Here is a 22,534-nt window from a genome sequence, read left to right as displayed (position 1 = left end):
CACTCATCCCAATATAGCATTTGTGGTAGGAGTCCTGGGCAGATATTTGAGTAATCCTAGAATACAACATTGGAAAGCAACAAAATGTGTGATGCGTATGAAGAGAACAAAAGGATTCACACTCACTTATCAGAAGTCTAAGAATTTGGAGATCATTGGGTACTCAGGTTCTGATTTTGCTGGATGTAAGGACAACAAACATTCCACATCTGGATACATATGTTGGCTGGAAGAGTTATCTCTTGGAAGTATGCTAAACAGACTCTCGTAGCTTCTTTGACCATGGCCACAAAGTTCATGGCTTGTTTTGAGTCATCCAACCATGGGATATGGCTGAGAAATTTTGTCACTGGTTTGTGTGTAGTCGATGGCATTGAAAGGTCATTGAGGATTTATTGTGATAATGAATCAACAGTTCAATACTCCAATAGCAATAGGAGTACAACCAAGTCAAAATTCATTGATATCAAGTTTTTGGTTGTTAAGGAAAGAGTTCAGAATAGACAGATTTTCATAGAACACATAAGGACTGATTCCATGCTAGCTGACCCACTTACTAAAGGGTTGGTACCTAAAGTTTTTCATGAGCACATTGTTCATATGGGTGTAATTCCTAATAGTACCTTATTTTAGTGAGAGTCTCATTTGTGTTCTATATTATATGTTTTTCGTATATTTGTATTGTTTGGATTTTCTGTAGAAATAAAGTTGAAGTTTATCATTTATTTCTGAGCTTGTTTTGTTTGCAATATTTATGTTGTGTTTGGATTGATCTCTATAAAGAATAAAGTTTGGACTAGTTGTAAATGAACATGAGTAAGATCACATTACATGTTATTTTCATGCCGCTTATCCATATTTGAGCTATGTCATCAAGTATAAGTAACAATGGTGATCATTATGACTTAGTTATGTTAGATAGTGATGAAGACCGCAGTGGTTCCTTGTTATATAAGTGTTAGACAAGTGGCCTCAGATATCTTAAGAAGGGGGGTTGAATTAAGATATTGCAAACTATTTCCCCAATTAAAAATTTTATTTCAATTTCAATGCAAGTTGCAAGTTACCTTAAAAATGAACTTTGAAATAATGATTCAAATAGAACAATCTGAATATAAATATAAATCAATAATAAATAAACGAGTTTAAGGGAAGAGAAAGTGCAAACTCAGATTTATACTGGTTCGGCCACACCCTTGTGCCTACATCCAGTTCTCAAGCAACCCGCTTGAGAGTTCCACTATCTTGTAAAATCATTTTACAAGTTCTGAACACACAAGGACAATCCTTCCTTTGTGTTCAGATTTCTTTACAACAAGAGACCCTCAGTCTCTCAATCCCCTTTGAGAATTTAGAGAGAAGAGAAGAATAAATCTCTCTTGAAAGAGATAGATTTTACAATCTGAGCACTCAATTAATTCCTTATTGAATTGCAAGTGTATTGGCCAAGGAATTCTTAAGAGGATGAAATGCTTTTGCTCTTTGAGAGAATAAGACTTTTTGTTATGAAAAACTCTGAGCAAATTCGTGTTTCAAGTCACATATATATAGACCTTTGGTGGCCATGTAAAAACCATTTGAAAAGATGTGACTCTTAAAAATAATTTTCTGAAAATCTCCTCTGGTAATCGATTACAGAATTTGTGTAATCGATTACAGGTTTTAAAATTTGAATTAAAACATTTATTAACTGCTGGTAATCGATTACCAATATTGTGTAATCGATTACATAGTCTAAAATTTGAATTCAAATTTTTAATAGCTGTTGTAAACCATTTTTGGCCACTGGTAATCGATTACATCCTCTGATAATCGATTACCAGAAAGTAAATCTCTTGAAAAAGACTTTTTAACTTAAATTACTTGGCCAAACTTTTTTCTATTTCAATTAGGAATTCCCTTCCTAAAATACTAGTGATCATCTTGATGTTGTGTCTTGTATTTTTGAATCATTGTCTTGAATTAAACTTGAAAAGCGCATTTGCATCAAATCATCATGATCATCATCAAAACATCAAAGTCATTTGCTTCTACAATCTCCCCTTTTTGATGATGACAATATAAGTCCTGAAATTAAGATACAAGCAAGCAATGTATATGCATAATATATTGCGTTCACTCCCCCTATGTTTTGGAATTGATGATCACTTGATTTCTAAGCTTTTTCTAAGCTTCTCTACCACCCCATTTTTCTCCCCCTTTGGCAACATAAAAAAGCCAAAGTTCATGGGAATCAATACAGATAATATAATAAAGTGGACAAAGATCAATCATAAGTCATAACCAACCAAAATCATAAATAAGTCATAACCAAAATATAATCCAAACAGTCATAATTCAAAAACACATAAAATCCAATCATAAAAGACTAAAGTCCAAATACCAAAAGATAAATAAAGTGCAGAAAATGATAACTTAAATACCTTAGCCAAAATACACGGCTTAAAAAGAAAATTATAAACTAAACTCTAAGAAGGTGGAGGTGGTGGTGGAAGATCGAAGCTCTGACGAATATAACCCACATCTTCTTCAAGCTGTGTGAGATGGATATCTATTTTGGCAAAGCGATTATCCAATGAATCAAAACATTCTCCAACATAAGTACGAAGACCCCGTAACTCGGAAAGAACTTCAGTCATGAGGGCTGAATCATCTCGCTAAGGAGGAGGAGAAGGAGTACGCTCATCTTGTGGAGGAAGTGCATCTTTCTTCAGCCATTGACCATTCCGATCCTTACGGTATCCAAAAGAAGTGACTGCACCAACACCAATAGCAAAGGAACGCTTGACTTGAACAAATGGTTCATCATCAAGAGAAATTTGAAAATGACGGAGAAACAGAGTGACCAATTGAGGGTAAGGGAGAGGTGCATTGGCCCATAATGCCTTATGCATTCGGTACCGAACCAAGTGAGCCCAGTCGATCTGATGACCGGTAAGGAAAGCCCACATCAAAATCTAGTCCTCCTCAGAGGCTTGAGCCAAATTTGAAGACTGGGGAAGCAAAATTCTAACAATAATGTAGTGCATGATGCGATTATCAAAGGTCAATGATCCGACTAGCAATCTACCGGTCATTTCAGCCTGGTCATTACAAACCATACGGTGAGCATCATGACTAGAATAATCAAATTTCCAGTCATCAACAATGGTGCCCTCAAAAGGTGCACCTTGACTGGGTAATTTAGTCAAAGAAAAAAACAATGATTGATCAATGATCATGGAAATACCATGTACCTCAGAAGAAATAATGCCATCCTGAATTTTTAAATTGCAGTAAAAGATTTTGAAAAGTTCAGGATAATAAGGCAATTTTAAAGACATGAAATCAACCAAGCCAGAATTTTGAAACACTTGATAACAATCAAATGTCTCATCATTGAAGAAATCTATGTCTAGGTACTTAGGGTCTAAGATGATCCTAGAAGAGAATTGAGAAAGGTACTGTAGACGTTGATCATCGGAAGAAAATAGAGTGGATGATCTTGGAGATGATAAGGGAGGATGGATAGGTGTTGTGGGTGCTTCTGATGGTCCGTGGCGGCGATGGCCAGCAGCAGCGGTGGTGGAGGATGATCCCTTTCTCTTCTTCGATGATTATGCCATTTGAGGAAGTTTTAGTGAATTTCAATCGGTGGAATCGAAAGATGAGTGAAAATGAGGAAGACTGGGCTTTACGGGACATGTTCTGGTAAAGAATTGAGGAAGATATGAGAATTTGAAGATTAGGGATGAAGGAGGCATGAAAACGAGAGTGAGGCTGCGCAGCGTGACTGGTTTCGAAGGTGTTTATAGAGAAGGACGAGGTGTAATCAATTATAAGGTATGGTAATTGATTACAGGAGTAGTAATCCTTCTGGTAATCAATTACAGGATGTTGTAATCGATTACAGGCTGCCTGTTCTTGTGTAATCGATTACACTGAATGGTAATCGATTACCAGAGCATAAACTAGGCTAGTTTCTCTAAAAATTAACTATGTCTATGCTAAATACATCTAATACTATCAATCATCACTACTAATGCATTTAATTCAATCATTCAAACATCAAACACACAATAATGCATAAAGCCTATCATAATAACAAGAATTTAAACAAAATCAAGCAAAGTAACGTACTTAACACAAACAATCAATCATAAAAATAAATAAATCAATCAATTCTTATTTATCTAAATCACTAACATCTAAGAGGCCTAATTCCCTTCTAATAGAGAAGAATGTTTCTTTGGGGAGAGGTTTTGTGAAGATATCAGCAAGTTGATTCTTTGTATCAACAAACTCTAATACACAATCTCCATTTAGAACATGATCTCTTAGAAAATGGTGCCTAATTTCTATATGTTTAGTTCTAGAGTGTTGAACTGGATTTTTGGAAAGATTAATTGCACTTGTATTATCACATCTAATAGGTATATGGTTAAGAAGGATTCCATAGTCAGAAAGTTGTTGCTTCATCCATAAGATTTGTGCACAACAACTGCCAACAGAAATATATTCCGCTTCTACAGTGGATAAATCAACACTATTTTGTTTCTTACTATGCCAAGAAACTAGAGCGGATCCAATGAATTGACAAGTTCCACTTGTTCTCTTTCTATCTGTTTTAGAACCGGCAAAGTCTAAATTAGAATATCCAATTAAGGTGCATGTGGAATTTCTAGGATACCATAATCCTATGTTCATAGTGCTTACTAAATATCTTATGATTCTTTTAACAGCACTAAGATGTGATTGTTTAGGATTTGATTGAAATCTAGCACACATACACACACTAAACATTATATCAGGTCTGCTAGCAGATAAATAAAGAAGTGATCCGATCATACCTCGATATTGCTTAACATCTATTGACTGACCGATTTCATCTTTATCTAGATAGCAAGCAGTGCTCATTGGTGTAGCCATGTGCTTAGCATTTTCCATGCCGAATTTGTGGATTAACTCTTTGCAATACTTGGATTGATTGACAAAGATACCATCATTGGTTTGTTTAATTTGCAATCCAAGAAAGAAATTAGGTTCTCCCATCATTGACATTTCAAACTCACTTTGCATGTCATGAGAGAATTCCTTGCACAATAATTCATTAGTAGATCCAAAAATAATATCATCAACATAAATTTGAACTAATAAAATATCATGTGATTTTATCTTTATGAAAAGAGTAGTATCCACTTTTCCTCTAGAGAAGTCCTTTTCTAAAAGGAACTTACTTAGACGCTCGTACCAAGCCCTAGGGGCTTGTTTCAAGCCATATAAAGCCTTTTTCAATTTATAGACACGATTTGGCTTATCCAACATTTCAAAACCTGGTGGTTGTTCAACATATACTTCTTGAATTAAGCCATTTAGAAAAGCACTTTTAACATCCATTTGATAAAGCTTAAAATTCATTATGGATGCATATGCTAAGAGCATTCTAATCGCTTCTAATCTAGCAACTGGAGCATATGTTTCTTCATAATCTATACCTTCTTCTTGATTATATCCTTTTGCAACTAATCTAGCCTTATTTCTAATGATTATTCCATGTTCATCTAACTTATTTCTAAATACCCATTTTGTTCCTATGATGGGATAGTTTTTAGGTTTTTCAACAAGTTCCCACACATTGTTTCTTTCAAATTGATTCAGTTCTTCTTGCATATCAATTATCCAATTATCATCTATTATGGCTTCTTTTATATTTTTAGGTTCAATCATAGATACAAAAGCCATATTATTGCATAATTCTTTCTAGTTGTTACCCCTTTTGAGATATCACCAATAATGCTGTCGATGGGATGATCTTTTGAGGCTTTCCATTCTTTTGGAAGTTCATCATTTGACTTTGCTTCTTCTTGAGGATCTTCATTTCTTCCTTTTCCTTTTCCTTTAGAATCTTGTCCATGAATATGAATTTTTTCTAAATATTCTGCAATATCATCTAGTATATTCTTTCTTGATAGAATAACATTAGATTCATTAAAAGAAACATGAATGGATTCTTCAATACTCATAGTTCTTTTGTTATATATTCTATATGCTTACTTTACAATGAATATCCAAGAAAGATGCCTTCATCAGATTTTGCATCAAATTTTCCTAGATTATCTTTACCATTATTAAGCACAAAACATTTGCAACCAAAAACATGAAGATGTGAAATATTAGGTTTTCTACCATTATATAACTCATATGGGGTTTTCTTTAAAATGGGTCTTATTAAGGCCCTATTCATGATGTAACATGCAGTATTGACGGCTTCAGCCCAAAAATATTTTGGAAGAGAAGTATCATTTAATAAAGTTCTAGCAATTTCTTCCAATGACCTATTTTTCCTCTCAACAACTCCATTTTGTTGAGGGGTTCTAGGAGTAGAAAAATTATGCTCAATACCATGTTCATCACAAAATAATTCAAAATCTTTGTTTTCAAATTCACCCCCATGATCACTTCTAATGGATGCAATCTTAAGATTTTTCTTGTTTTGTATAACTTTAGCAAGTTTCCTAAATGCTTGAAATGTATCACTTTTATGAGTAATGAATAATGTACATGTATATCTAGAGAAATCATCAACTATGACAAGAGCATAGTAATTTCCTCCAAAACTCATGGTTCTAGATGAACCAAATAAATCCATATGCAATAATTGTAAGGGTTGAGTAGTTGAAACAATATTTTTAGGTTTGAATGAGACTTTAGTTTGTTTTCCCTTTTGACATGCATCACATAGTTTATCTTTTTCAAATTTTAATTTAGGCAAACCAACTACTAAATCTTTTGAAATTAATTTGTTTAAGTGATCCATGTTTATGTGAGCAATTCTTTTATGCCATAACCATGGATCATCATCTTTGCTAAGAAAACAATGATTGCTATCTAGTTTTAGGCTTAAGTCTATCATGTATACATTGTTGACTCTATATCCAACATGCTTTATATTAATGTCATGCTTATATTCTATAAGACATTTTTTAGAATCAAATGATACTAGATAGCCTTTGTCACATAATTGACTAACACTAAGTAGGATGTGCTTAAGACCTTCAACAAGTAGAACATTTTCAATGGAGTTTGAAGAATTTGTACCTATTTTACCAACTCCAAGGATTCTACCTTTGTTGTTGTCACCATAAGTTACATGCCCGTTTTTCTTGGGAGAGATATGTGTAAACTTTGATGCATCTCTAGTCATATGTTTTGAACATCTGCTATCTATGTACCATTCCTTCCTCAAAGACACCTCTTCATCGCTTTCATAACTTTTAGCCATTAGACAGAGTTTTATCTCTTCATTTTCTGAATCTTTAGAAGATTCCATATCATTGTCATCCTATGTGATGTACGCTTTCTTCATTTTCTTTTCACTAAAATTTTTCTTTTCAGATTTCTCCATCTTTTTCTTAAAGATAGGACAATCAACCCTCAAATGTCTAGGTTGATTGCATTCAAAGCATTTTGGAGTAGAAGATGAGATTTATGTCCTTCTTTTAGATTTAAAATTTGGTCGCCTTTGACTTCCTCTGACTTTTAGAAACTTGTTAAACCTTTTTACAAAAAGGCTAAGATCATCATCTTCATCTAGATCAATTTCCTTATCACTTTCTTCTTGGATTGAAGATGAGGCTTTAAGAGCAATTCCCTTCTTTTTCTTTTCATTTTCTTCATGTTGATTTAATCTCAACAATTCCATTTCGTGTGCCTGTAACTTTCCAAATAGAGTAGCAAGAGTCATGTTAGATAAATCTCTTGATTCAGTAATGTCTGTTACTTTAGGTTGTCATTCTCTGCTTAGACATCTTAATACTTTGTTTATGAGATCTTCATTTTGAAAATCTTTCCCTAAGGTTGCAAGATGATTTACTATATGTGTGAACCTCTTTTGCATGTCTTGAATGCTTTCATTTGCATTCATCCTAAATAGTTCATATTCATGAGTTAATATGTTTATCCTAGATCTTTTAACATCTGTTGTGCCTTCATGTGTTGCTTGTAAAGTGTCCCACATTTCCTTAGCACTCTTACAATTTGAAACCCTGAAATATTCATCCATTCCCAGGGCAGATGTAATTATGTTTTTGGCTTTTAAATTATATTGTACTCGTCTTCTATCCTTTTCAGACCATCTATCTCTAGGTTTTTCTATTGTTGTGCTTCCACTTGTTGTGCTTCCATCTATTGTGGTTCTTTCTACTGTGGTGGGTATATAAGGCCCTATTTCTATGACTTCCCAAATATTTAAGTCTATTGCCTCAATAAAAATTTGCATTCGGGTTTTCCAGTAGTGGTAACCCTCTCCATTAAAGATTGGAGGTCTATTGATTGAATTTCCTTCTGGAAATAAGAAGTTTGATGAGGCCATTATTCTTGAAGCTTCTAAACTTTATACAAGAATGAAGCTCTGATACCATTTGTTAGACAAGTGGCCTCAGATATCTTAAGAAGGGGGGTTGAATTAAGATATTGCAAACTATTTCCCCAATTAAAAATTCTATTTCAATTTCAATGCAAGTTGCAAGTTACCTTAAAAATTAACTTTTAAATAATGATTCAAATAGAACAATCTGAATATAAATATAAATCAATAATAAATAAACGAGTTTAAGGGAAGAGAAAGTACAAACTCAGATTTATACTGGTTCGGTCACACCCTTGTGCCTACGTCCAGTCCCCAAGCAACTCGCTTGAGAGTTCCACTATCTTGTAAAATCCTTTTACAAGTTCTGAACACACAAGGACAATCCTTCCTTTGTGTTTAGATTTCTTTACAACAAGAGATTCTCGGTCTCTCAATCCCCTTTGAGAATTTAGAAAGAAGAGAAGAATAAATCTCTCTTGAAAGAGATAGATTTTACAATCTCCTTTGTATTGGCCAAGGAATTCTTAAGAGGATGAAATGTTTTTGCTCTTTGAGAGAATAAGACTTTTTGTTATGAAAAACTCTGAGCAAATTCGTGTTTCAAGTCACATATATATAGACCTTTGGTGGCCATGTAAAAACCATTTAAAAAGATGTGACTCTTAGAAATAATTTTCTGAAAATCTCCTCTGGTAATCGATTACAGGATTTGTGTAATCGATTACAGGTATTAAAATTTGAATTAAAACGTTTATTAGCTGCTGGTAATCGATTACCAATATTGTGTAATCGATTACACAGTCTAAAATTTGAATTCAAATTTTTAATAGTTGTTGTAAACCCTTTTTGGCCACTGGTAATCGATTACATCCTCTAGTAATCAATTACCAGAAAGTAAATCTCTTGAAAAAGACTTTTTAACTTAAATTACTTGGCCAAACCTTTTGATATTTCAATTAGGAATTCCCTTCCTAAAATACTAGTGATCATCTTGATGTTGTGTCTTGTATTCTTGAATCATTGTCTTGAATTAAACTTGAAAAACGCATTTGCATCAAATCATCATGATCATCATCAAAACATCAAAGTCATTTGCTTCTACAATAAGATGAACCATATTGTTTAAGAGAAGTCTAAAAGTAAATAACATACGGTTGCATGCCTAATAACTTTTGTAGTATAAATGGCTAAAGTTAATATGAAGTCCAAGTGGGAGATAGTTAGGAATTTTATAATTTTTAATTAATTAATTAATGTGGGTTACATATTATATTATAGCATTTATATTAGTTACTTACATTTTTTATGAGGTCAATATAAGTGATCTAATTTGGTGAGCCTATTAGACTATCAACAGAAAATTGATATGAGTTTAATGAGCGGAAACCAATTTGGTCCATTAGCGGATAATGATAATTCTAATAGGTTTAAAACCTAAGGCACGGTTATGGTCCCCATACACCAAATCAGAAACAATTTTCTTCTCTCCATATCTGAAGAGAAAACAAAGGTCACATAAGGAATAAGGAGATTTGGTTGAGGAAGGTCATTAAACCAATTGATCATGATTGTTCTTCAGATTCCGCTACATTTGTTTGATCAATCATTATGGATCCTAATATTTTTAAAACTCTTCTTGATAATCTAACGTAATATGTTCGAGGTGATTATTAGTATTTTAAAAGGATCCCCTAAAATTCTAAAATCCCCAGTTGTAATTCATGTAATGGTTTCCCACTTTCCCCTAAACAAACAGCTACATTTTATCCCATTACAAATATCCACACATAAGTGACATGTAAACAAGTTATGAACTACAAGTCCTTATGCAACTTTTTAGTGATGCACGCTCCCGGTGAGATGACTTAGTGGTGTCGTCCTGGATGATCGACTTCATCCAATCAAATAAGTAATCAAGTCATTCACTCAATTGAACGTGTGACACTCTTCTCTTCAGAGTGACATCACCAAGTGGAGATGAGTTGGTTGGCACCATTAATTTTCTACATGATGATAGGAATCATCTGGTATGATAAATTATTTAAAGATCACCCCATAGAGATATTTAGTTTTAAAACAAATCCTATATTGATCAAAATTCTTTGTTCTTACCTATAAGCAAGACCAATCTGTAAATAATATTTTCTGTCTGCAGCAGAGTTGAGCTTCAAAAGATCCATTTCTAAAAATGCGTGCATTCATTTCTCAATAATGACCAAATGTTTCAGATTACAGCTACCCACACCACCAACTATATATCCTGCTCGTTTATGCCATAGAGGAATTGCACGTGCTGCAGAAAAAGCATTTCCGCATCATATGACAAGGCAGTAGCTACACCTAACCACTTACAAGAAACAATGATTTACCGATTCATAGCCACTTGTAACAAGCTTTGCACACTTCCATACACATCTTTTAACCCCTATTTTGGTCCCTATCGTTAAGTGTGTACCATATATATCTCAAAAAAAAAAAACTACCAATTTCTATTTTTTGTGGTGTAAAACAACCGCAAATTTGTTGCTAAATGACACTTTTTGGCAATTTAACAACCATCATAAACTTTGTGACAGTTTACCAAACAAAGTTAAGATACACTTAACAACTTAACAACAAAGACCAAAACAAAATTAAAAATGCATGTGTGTAGATACTAAAATAACTAGTTTTTGGATAAAGGGACTAAAAATTAATGGTGCAAAGCAAAATGAATATAATTAAACTAAGGTTAAATGGTAATTTTGTTCCATTTATAATTTTTAATCAAGATTTTGATCTCTTATTTTTATTTCTTTTAACTTTGGTTCTTCTATTTTTAAAAATATGCAATATTAGTCCAATTTTTAGTTTTGCATATATTTTTTTCTTTTACTTTTTATGTTTAATTAATTTAATTAATTTTATCGTGTCTTAAATAAATATGTTAGATTTATGGTTCAATTGAATAAAAATAAAAGAAAAAAAAAACATATCCAAAATTGAGGATTGAACTAAAATTGTATATTTTCTAAAATAAAAAGACCAAAATGGCTGATTAAAAATTATACAAAATCAAAATTAGAATTTAAATTTAAACTTAATTATTATCATACACATTAAAATAAAACATGAGATATAATGAAATATCTAGCTGAATAAATAGAAAAGATATCTAATGAATCGAAAAGAGAAAAAATAAAATAAAAATGAAATTAGTTAATAAAAGAAAATATAAATAAAGGGGGAAAATTTACTTTTAGTTTGTTAGTATTTTTTCCATTCTTATGTTTAGTTTTTAGGGGACTAAAAATAAGAAAAAAATTAAGAAACTACACAAAAATTAAAAATCTAGAGACTAAAAATAAAAAGTTTTAAAGACTAAAAAGTTAATAATTATAATTGCAGCCTTTAGATTTCTCGGTAACTTCACATTGATAGAACTGCCAAAAATTTCTTTTTTGAATGGCCTATAGAGAAGCCAAATGAATCTGAATATACAACAATTTTTGGATTACGGGCCCGTTTGGATGTGGCCCAAAAGATCTTTTATTATCTTATATACTGAAAAAAGATCTTTTTTATTTTTTAAGAATGTTTGGTTATTATTTTTTTAGCTTTTACAAAAGCAAAAGCTCTCAGCAGATCTTCCTTTTAAGCTTAGATTCCCAGCTTCTCAAATCTCCTTTTCGGGAATCTGATCCCAAAATAAGGCTTGGACAATAATGTCCTCAGAAAATTTCAAAATGACAAGCATACCCTCCTCATTTTCTGAACCCTAAAATTTTCTCTCGTTCCTCACAACTTGTCGTGCTGTGCCTTCCTCGAAATTTTTCTCACATGCTTCCGATCTCCTTCGTCATCTCTTATGATCATCCTTGGTCTTCTCTTTCAATCATCCTTCGTCATTTTTTCTTCTTCCTTTGTTAGCATCACAGGTTAACCAATTCTTCATTAATTTCTTTTTCTTCGCAATATTGTTATGGATTAGGGTTATGCTTTTGTTTGTTTCATTAAGCTTGTGAAATGTCTCTCAATCAAGTTCACGTGAAAAGAAAGAAAGCAGAATGGTGTGATAAAAATACTGAGATTATGTTGAAAGTGTGCATAGAAGAGGTGAATGCTGGAAATAAACCTCACAACCACTTCACTAAGCTTGGTTGGGCAAATATTGTAGAAAAGTTCAATAAGGCAACAAATTTAAGATATGAATATAAACAATTCAGAAATAGGTGGGATTGTTTGAAAAAGGAATGGCAATTATGGGCTAAGCTTATTGGGAAGGACACAGGTCTTGGCTGAGATGGGGAGAAGAAAACCATTGCAGCTAGTGATGAATGGTGGGAAGCGAAAATTCAGGTATGTGTTATTCAACGAAAATAGAGTTTTTGTGCATGCCACTCTTTTGTTCTTTTGTTTTTTATGTGTGATTCTTGACTTTGGGGCCAAAATTGCAGTTGCAGACTATTTTTTAGAAGCTTGCATTTGAAATTTTAGTACCCTGAGACTGAAACAGTACCCCTTTATATACCCTTCAAATCTATTGACATGCTCATCCGTGGAGGAAAGCATTTTTGTTCTTATTTTGCTTCATCTCTGTATATCATCACAACTTCAGAGGCTTGGTTCTAGGATTCAACTTCCAAAGGCTTACTTACTCTAATATATCTTTGATTCAAGTCGTTCTGTGAGTTTTCCTGTTTTAGTCTGAGGCTTTGAGCTTTGTTTGATAGATATGCCAAAGGCAAATTGTAGTTTCTAATTTGTTGAAACTACAAAGATTGAGTTTAGAACTGATAGAAGAGTTACCATGTGTATCAAACTAGCATTAGAATTGGTCATGGGTGTTTGTTTTTTACGTTCTTAGTTCTTATACACTACTGGAAACTAGAAAGAAGTGATTGGAATTTCAACTACCATTGTTGGTTTAGAGGGCAGAGGCTCCATTGAGTGAAAGTAAGAAAGCAATTAAAGGCCTTTGAAGTGTATTCGGGTAAATTTCAACACCTCTGATTCCTTCTCTGGCTTGTTGTTGTTCACAATAGGATTTCTTCTCTTGATGGTTGCTTTTCTTAAGGACATAGACTTTCAGAGTTTCTTTGCCTAAGGGTGTGTGATGCTTCACATTTCCATGGGTGGCCTTGGCATGCTGTTGGGGACATAGCATTGGCTATTTCATGGGTCTTTTTTCTTGTGTACACATGGAGAGAGAAATATGATTAGTTAATTTCTTTTATAATTTTGTAAGTTTTTGGTGCTTGTGGTTGTAGAAACAACACGACCCAAATTGGCCTTGTGAATGCTCAGATTCTTGACATAAATGGAGAACCATTATATGAGTTCTGTTCTTCTTCAAAGAGAGAATGAAAGAGGTTGTTGAGTCAACTTTCTGGTTCTTCTTCAGTTCCTTTTCTTTCTCTCTTATCAATTCATTGGATTGCTTGCATACTATCCCACTTAAACCTATTTCGAATCGATTTAGATTCTTAATGCTAGGCGTGTGTGTCTCATTATTAGCATTTGCTATGCTTCCATTTATCCAACTGTTACTTACATTGGTGCCAAGCAAAATTTGCTGATTGGTATATTCGGGGGCATTGGACACCCTCTCTCAATGGATTTTTTTGTTTTCCGAAGTAGTGGGAGAGGTGGTAAGGTCTTATTGTTAAGTTGTTTGTTGTGTAGCTTGGTTCAACTAAATTAGATTTTCAATTAAAAGAATTATATTATACCGGCTTACACGATTACAAGTGGATATAAGTTCTGTAGTTGAATTTTTTATCATCATCCGGCTTATGTATATTGCTTACATTCTTGGGGTTGAAGCTAATGTTGCTCTGCATATTTGGTTTCAATTATGCTTCCTTTTATTTTCTTAGCTATTTTGAATCATTTGTGCAGTCACTACAATTTGGACTTTCATTGTTTTGGTTGTCTTGTTATGAACCTTCCTTGTATTCAAATTGTTTGGCTAGATGATCTAATTCCAGCCATATATTGTATTGTTTGGGATCTCATCTCAAATTGTTATGGTATCCTGAGTTTCTTTATCCAATTTTTAAGCTAGGTTGTTTAAGTGGGAACCATAATTATCTTTATCCAATTTTTACAGGTACATGTATAAGAATATATTAAGGAGATTGGTGGGCTTAATAACCTTTATGGACCAATTACACTGGGATTATTTTAATTAGATTTTTGCTACTGCATATGCTAGTGAAGCATGTACTGCTAAATATTAATAAATGGCATCAACATGGACAAGAATGTGTACAGTACAAAGCATAAATAAATAGGTTGACTCAACACTCTACACCAAGAAGTAATACTTAGAAGCCATAATAAAAACACAATTCTCTTGAAATATTAATTTAGGAATTGAAGGACACCTTTGAGGCAAAGCAATCTAAAAAGTGCAAACAATTACTATGAATCTTATTATGTTCAAACAATTGATATTTTATTCTCAACTCACCAATGCATCTCTTACATCTTAGACTCAAATTATGGTTGATATGTTTTTCTCCTAATTCAAACACTTATGGTTGATATCTTACTATCAAAGTCACCACTCTGCTCTTCTTCTACATATAAATACCATTTTCTTCTCACCATGGCTAGAATCATGATTAATTCAACACCATTGAATTTAATTTTCTTGGCATCTACATATCATTAGCTGGTGCTATAATCACTGGATCTGACTCTCGAAATGAATGATCCTACTTAATTCTCACAAGATTCTGATGCATGGTTTGATGAGGTATATATATATATATATATATATATATATATATATATATGTTGAGACTACCCTGGTTTTACTTTGCTGCTTTTTTGATCCAAAATTCAAACCTTGCAAGTTATGTTTGTTATATATATATATGCTACACTTTGATTTTTAACTTCTGTGACTTAAAAATGCTTGTTTTCCTTTCTAATTTCTCTCATTAGACACTCTCCTACTCATGAATGGGATCAAAGGAAGATGTTCTGTGCATTTCCTTGTGGACCCTATAATGTAATATAATACTTATCCTAATAAATATTTAAGTAAAATTATATCCTTCAATTATTGCAGAAAGAATATCTCTTGAAATTATATCCTAATAAATATTTAAGTAAAATTATTTAAGTAAAATTATATTTGGCAATTCTTTGGTATGTTTTGCAAGAAAATTGTAGTTAAATTTTCATGAGCTTGGAAGTGATGGCCTTGGCAGTGAGCGTATGGTAGGACCTGTTCTATAAATATTCTTGGTTTGTGACATCTTTAATGTGTTGGGTAGTTGGTAGGCACGTAGCTTTTATGGTATGGCTTTTTATAAATATGGGATTTTGAGTTATAATATTTGAAAGCAATACATCTGTCTTATTGTTAGACAATGGCATTATATTGAGAATTGTCAGGTTGTTGTTAGGAGTGTTGGATCAAGTGGCCTCAGAATAATTAAGAAGGGGGATTGAATTAATTATTCCTAAACCTTTACTAATTAAAAATTACTCTTCTAAGGCTTTTACTAAATTGTTAAAAGAATGAGGAGTAGAAGAGAAACTTAACAGAAAGTAAAAGCGGAAATTAAATGCACAGCGGAAAGTAAAAGAGTAGGGAAGAAGGAAACAAACACACAAGAGTTTTTATACTGGTTCGACAACAACCCGTGCCTACATCCAGTCCCCAAGTGACCTGCAGTCCTTGAGATTTCTTTCAACCTTGTAAAAATCCTTTTACAAGCAAAGATCCACAAGGGATGTACCCTCCCTTGTTCTCTTTGAAAGCCTAGTGGATGTACTCTCCACTAGAACTGATGCACAAGAGATGTACCCTCTCTTGTTCTCAGTCAAACCCAAGTAGATGTACCATTTACTTGTACCACAAAGGATGTACCCTCCAATGTGTTAAGACAAAGATCTCAGGCTGTTAAACCTTTGAAACTTTGTGAATGGGGATACAAAAGAATTCTCAGGCGGTTAGTCCTTTGAACACTTTTGTATAATGGAATGGGAAGAATCAAAAGAATTCTCAGACTGTGTCGTTTTGAATTCTTTGACAAGGGAGAAGGGAGACACAAAAGAATTCAGGCGGTTAGTCCTTTGCTTTATTGGAAAAGGGAGAAGAGAGACACAAAAAGAATTCAGGCAGTTAGTCCTTGGCGAATTCTTTTTGGCAAAGGGAGAAGAGAATGAAAAGATGAATAGCACAAGTTTTCAAGGTTTGGAAAACCAGAAAACTTCAGAAATATTTTGGTACAAAGAAGAAGAAGAATTTCAAAGAGATTCAAGGCTTGTAAAGGATTGTAAGAAATTGATTGGAAAAGTATTCAAGATTATTGAAATGCAAAACAAGGCCTTGCTTTTATAGACTCTTCATGTCTGGTCAAGACAACCATTTAGAAGAGTTATAACTTTTAGAAAAACTTAAAACCAATTTGAAAAAGTCAAAAAACTATTTGAAGAGTTACATCTTTTGATTTTATTCAGAAACAATCACTGGTAATCGATTACCAAATTAGTGTAATCGATTACACAAAGCTTTTATGTGAAAGGATGTGACTCTTCACTTTTGAATTTGAATTTCAACGTTCAAAGGCACTGGTAATCGATTACCAAAACATTGTAATCGATTACAGCTTTTTGAAATTAATTGGAACGTTGTAAATTCAGTTTGAAAACTTTTTCAAAACAATTTTGCTACTGGTAATCGATTACTAGAGAGTAAAAACTCTTTGGTAAACATGTTTTGAGAAAAATCATGTGCTACTCAATTTTTGAGAAAAACTTTTCATACTTATCTTGATTAAGCCTTCTCTTGATTCTTGAATCTTGAGTCTTGAATCTTGATATTGATTCTTGAGATCTTGAACCTTGAATCTTGATTCTTGACTCTTAACTTTCTTCTTGAGTCTTGAATTCTTCTTGATTCTATCTTGAACTCTTGAATTGTTCTTGATTCACTTGAGTTGTTCTTTGATTGATCTTTGAGCTTTTTGTCATCACCTTTGTCATCATCTTTTGTTATCATCATTGTTATCATCAAAACACCTTTGAATCACCTTTGATTCACCATGAAGCTTTGCTTCTACAAGGAGGACTTATATTATTCCACAGGTTAACATATGCAGAAATTCATATTGGATTAGGTTTTGCTTAATTTAAATTATATAGGAATGTCAACCTTACCAAATATATTATAATGAGATTGATTTTTATCTCTTAATTCTCATGCCAAATATATATTATAATTCTTATTTTTTATTTTATAGGAGGATCCTGAAGTAGCCAAGTTTAGAGAGCAAGGCCTCAAATTCTTACCTGAGATGGAATTCCTTTTTAAGGGTACTATTGCTACTGGTTTTGCAGCATATGCACCATCTGAAGATTCAAGACAATATGAAGGATTCAACACAAGAACAGAAGAGACAAATGATAACATTGATGATAACACTGACATGGAAGTGAATGAGCCTGAGATAGACACGACAACTCAGAACACATCTTCGGCAAAGGAAAATGGACAGAGGAAGAGAGGGTGATAAAAGAATTGGGGTTGCTGCCAAGCTTTCCTCACAATTAGATCGTATTATTCAAACATTTGAATCTAGTGTATCTGCTCAAGACCCAACTAGCATTATTGCATGTGTAGCAAAGTTGAAAGATCTACTAGGACTTGAGCGTGGGCGTGAACTATTTTACAAAGCCACTAAACTTATGAAAAAAAGGGCAAACAAGATATTTATGGACTATTGTTTGTGAACTATTTTACAAAGCTACACTACCACTAATGTCATGGTTGTTTGTGACTTTAGCATGTGTTTCACTTTTGTTTGGGCAGGTTGGGAAGGTTCTGCACATGATACTAAGATATTTATGGAGGCTTTACATAAGCCTGCATTGCATTTTCCACATCCTCCTCAAGGTACTTAAAATTTATATATTATAAATATATGTATCATTATAATTTTGTGTTCTAACATGCTCTATTGTTTTATTCTTTAGGTAAATATTATCTTGTTGATTCTGGTTACCCTACTTTTATGGGTTTTCTAGGACCGTACAAGAAAACTTGGTATCATCTCCCGCAATTTAGAATTGGGCCTAGAATCAAGGAAAGAGTTGAAGTTTTTAATTATTATCATTCCAGTCTTCGAAGTACAATTGAACGTGCATTTGGTTTATGTAAAGCAAGATGGAAGATATTGGGTAATATGCCACCTTTTGCTTTGAAGACACAAAACCAAATCGTTGTTGCTTGCATGGCTATACAAACTTCATTCAAAGAAATGACAAGAGTGATGGAGAATTTAATTCGCTAGATGAAGATAATGCAGATATAGATAGTGATGAGGATGGAAGTGAAGTTGGTCCTAGTACTACAACATGGGAAGAACCGGATGCTCAAAGTACTCTACAAATGGAACGATTTAGAGAATCTCTGAAGAATATGTTTCCAACATGTATTTAATTTCTTTATTTTTTTAATGCTATAAGGATGCATGTTTATGGTATGAGTACATTTGAACAATTTTATATTGAAAGACATTATTGATCGTATTATTACCAGGTTAATGATATTTTATATTTTGTTATAAATTATAATTACATAGATAATAATTAAATTACAAACTAGAATGTATGTGACAACATTACTAAAACAATAAATTAATTAGATTTTAAATATGAAAAGTAATTATGTAGAAAGATGTATAATTATATTTTTATGAGATACATTTATTTTATTTTTATAAAAATAATTATTTTTTAATCAAAATTTCTAGAAAATATATAACAATATTTTAAATATAATGATAAAGTTAAAATATTTTTATAAATGAAATAGAAAAAAAATAATTTTTATTATTTTTAATAATATTTAATTATTTAAGGCATTTAATAATTATATAATAATGTTTAATTATTTAAGTACTAGTTTTAATAATGTCAAAACATATAATATCTTTTTTGGTAATTTTAATTATGCAAAAGATCTTCTACAATTTCATCCAAACACCATATTAATTTAAATAAGCACTTAAGAGTTTATCATCCAAACATCAAATTAACTTATGTAAAAGTAACTTTTCAGATAAGAGCTTCTTGGATAAGTTCTTTGTCTATAAGATCTTTTACAATAATGCATCCAAGCAGGCCCTACTACGGTTACGGCTCCAAGTCTCCAACATCACACCAATTAAAAGTAGAAAATAACATACTTTTTATATATATAAAAAAAAAACAGCTGGGAGCATGGTATTCATGCAAAAGACAATTCCATCCATGAATATTAGAGTAAGTTTTGTCTCAAATGGAAAAGTAAAAGGTTAGCTGAAACAGTGAAATGGTATTATATTGTGATTGCGATTTAAGTTACACTTACATTAAGATCTTTGACATTACTGTTATGTCACTGTTTTAGATATATTCTTGTTATTTATAAACTTATAATTATCGTTTGATATGAATGAATGTCGTGTTCAACTTTTCAGTAAGGTCCGAAAGGTTGAAGCAAGCGGAGGAAGAGGCAGAGAGGAAAGCACAGCGCAATAAAGAACTCAGAAAATAAGTATCAAAAGTCACTTTCCGAGGTATAAAAATAATGCTTATGATAGTTCAAAATTTAAGTATCACATGTTCTCAATATTGGATTGACAAGTTGAATTTCCTTAGATCACTGGGAGTTGTGGATCTGACGCAAAAAAAGGCTTGAGGAGGAGATAGACTGAGTATAAAAAATTTAAGGAAAATCGATCAACTTCAAAGGTCTCAATAGAAGTAGTTGACATGCTACACAAGTTTTTTTTTTTATCAACAATGCAAAAGCTATATTAGCATGCTGGTACAAGTGATATCCAAAATCAACTTCATGATGTTTATTCCCTTGAGGAAATCTTTTGAAAACTTGTGTTAATTGTTTTGAGATGAAAGTTTGTACGTAGAGCCAGGCGCGGAACTAGAATTTTTATGTAAGGGTCAATATAAAAAAAAATCATTACTTATAAAAGAAAATTAAAAATTTTACGTGCATGGTATTTATAAAATCTTTAAGATATAACTAAATGTTTTTTAGGAGCAAAATAAATATATAATTGTGTTAAGCATGAGAGAGATACTAATCACCAAGTGCAATTAACACATAAGGGCCAAAGACAAGTATCAAAAGAAAAAGAAACTAAAAAATTCAATTAAATTAAGTAAAAATAAATTTTTATAGTCAAAGCATATTATTAAAAAAATAAAAAATAAATAATAGAGTCACATGTAAAATACGTAGAAAATACTTGATAAATAAATCACAATGCTGATAAAGACTTAGATAAGTTAATTAAATATAAATATATCATTAACAAAAATAGAAACTATAAATTAGAAATGAAGAGAATTTTAACTTTTAGATAAAGTATTTTAATAAAAAAAATATTGAAGAGAACTTAGAAAAGTAAAATAATTTTATATATAATTTGAGAGTTTTTTTTAACAACAATGAGAGATTATATTATAAATAAAAGTATTGGAATTTGTCACAAGATGTGGCCAAATTACCAACCATAGAAAATTACAACAAGAAATTACATAAACACAGCCCATAAATATAACATGGTAGCACCGAGAATCCAACAACTCATAAAACCCAGTCCCTACCAAAAAACACTTAGGCTCATTGAACCCATCACAAAACAATACCGCAACATATATACTAATACCAGCTAAACCAAACTAAAAGAAAGTACGACAAATTCCCTGTATATTGTGTCCAATAAGAAATAGTCGAGTAAACTACTGCTGTTAACCTCCCCCTATATGTTATGACTTTCCATGTACAACATCTCCTAATATTATGAGAGTTTTAATTTTTCTTTTTTTTTTTGGGGGGGGGGGGGGGGGGGCATGGCCCCAGTGGGCCCCCCGCCTCGGCTTTTGCGTAGTGCCCTATAGCACCATGCTCTTATGTTTTAATCCTTTGAAAACTTACGTAGTGCCCTATACCAGGTAGTGGCTTCTGACCCACAATGTTTTGTTTTTAGTTGCATTACTTCTGCCCTTTTGCATAAAAGTTTGATGTCTAACTGTCTTAAGTGTTTTTTTTTTTCCTTCAGCCCTTTTGTTTTGGAAGACTTAAGCTTTTTTGTGCTTTGCTGGAATGCAAATACAAATGAGATTTTGGTGAGTTTAAAATATATTACAAGTTTGGCTTATTCATATCGAATAGTGCTTTTGAATCTTCTTTTGAAGAAAAAGAAAACAATAGCTTACAAAGATGTTATATGATTTTCAACTTGTTGGGTAGTTTGTGTGTCTAATTTGAACATCTATTTTGGAAAGTAGATTACAGTATGTTTTATGTGTTTTGGAAAATTCTTGGTAAAATGGAATATGACTTTTTAGGTTAATGTAAGTTGTCATGTCCTATAACTGTTTTGGCTTATGATTTGACAATGATCCTTGTTTTATTCAAAAAGTTTGATAGTACAAATAAGAAGGATATTAACTAATGACAATCTAAGTAGATTGGGTGTTACACCATTCACCAAAACCAAGATAGATAGATGCAGACTTCAAGCAAGCTTCCATCCATATTTAGCACAAAAGTTATCTTTTTTTATCATATAGAACAATAACTCCTAATTAATGCAATCATATGTCTTCTGAAAGTCAACCTTAAAAATTAGGCGTTGTTTTTCTTCCTTTTAGCATTATCTACCACTTCATTCACAATTAAAACCATCCAACATATTCCTCCCCCCCCCCCCCCCAACTTTGATTGCTAGCAATGATCTTGTGTAGCTCCAATTTTAGTCTCCTAGCCAATACCTTAGAGATGATCTTATTCATCAAGACCTTGTGGATCATCCCTTTTAGGTATCAATGCAATGAATGGAGGATTTCCTCCCCTTGGAATGACACCTCTCTCCCAAAACTCTTTCATTTTGAGGATAACATTCGGTTTCAAAGAATCCCAACATCTCTTGACAAAGTTAAAATTAAGCCTATCAGGTCTCAGGCTCTTGTCTCCACCATATTCTCATTCTATCTCTTCAACCTCATCTTCACTAAATAACTACAAATAAAAAGTAGAGACATTATCTACTTCCCCAATTTGATTGAAGGGGGCCCCATCAAGCAATCGTATGACACAAGCATCCTCTTGAAATCTTCTTTTAAAAAAGTCTAAGACTCTTTTTTTTAACAATTGTAGGATCCTCCGCCCACCCC

At 32.5% G+C, this 22,534-nt stretch overlaps 1 protein-coding gene and 1 pseudogene across 1 annotated transcript; both read left to right on the top strand.

Annotated features, from left to right (window-relative positions):
* The window catches only part of LOC100789598 (uncharacterized), a 39,781-nt pseudogene extending 21,922 nt beyond the window's left edge, over positions 1–17,859 (top strand).
* Positions 17,597–18,869, top strand: LOC102666203 (uncharacterized). Its single transcript, XM_041018479.1, has 2 exons — positions 17,597–18,242; positions 18,323–18,869. Exons 1-2 carry the CDS (start codon positions 18,113–18,115, stop codon positions 18,637–18,639), a joined length of 447 nt encoding a protein of 148 aa, XP_040874413.1. The 5' UTR covers positions 17,597–18,112; the 3' UTR covers positions 18,640–18,869.
* Positions 18,870–22,534: the final 3,665 nt, after the last annotated feature.

The sequence above is a fragment of the Glycine max genome, chromosome 8 (genome assembly GCF_000004515.6).
Source record: "Glycine max cultivar Williams 82 chromosome 8, Glycine_max_v4.0, whole genome shotgun sequence".
Lineage (NCBI taxonomy): Eukaryota > Viridiplantae > Streptophyta > Magnoliopsida > Fabales > Fabaceae > Glycine > Glycine max.
The sequence above is the reverse complement of the archived record's forward strand: the minus strand, read 5'-3'. Positions and strand labels throughout refer to the sequence as shown.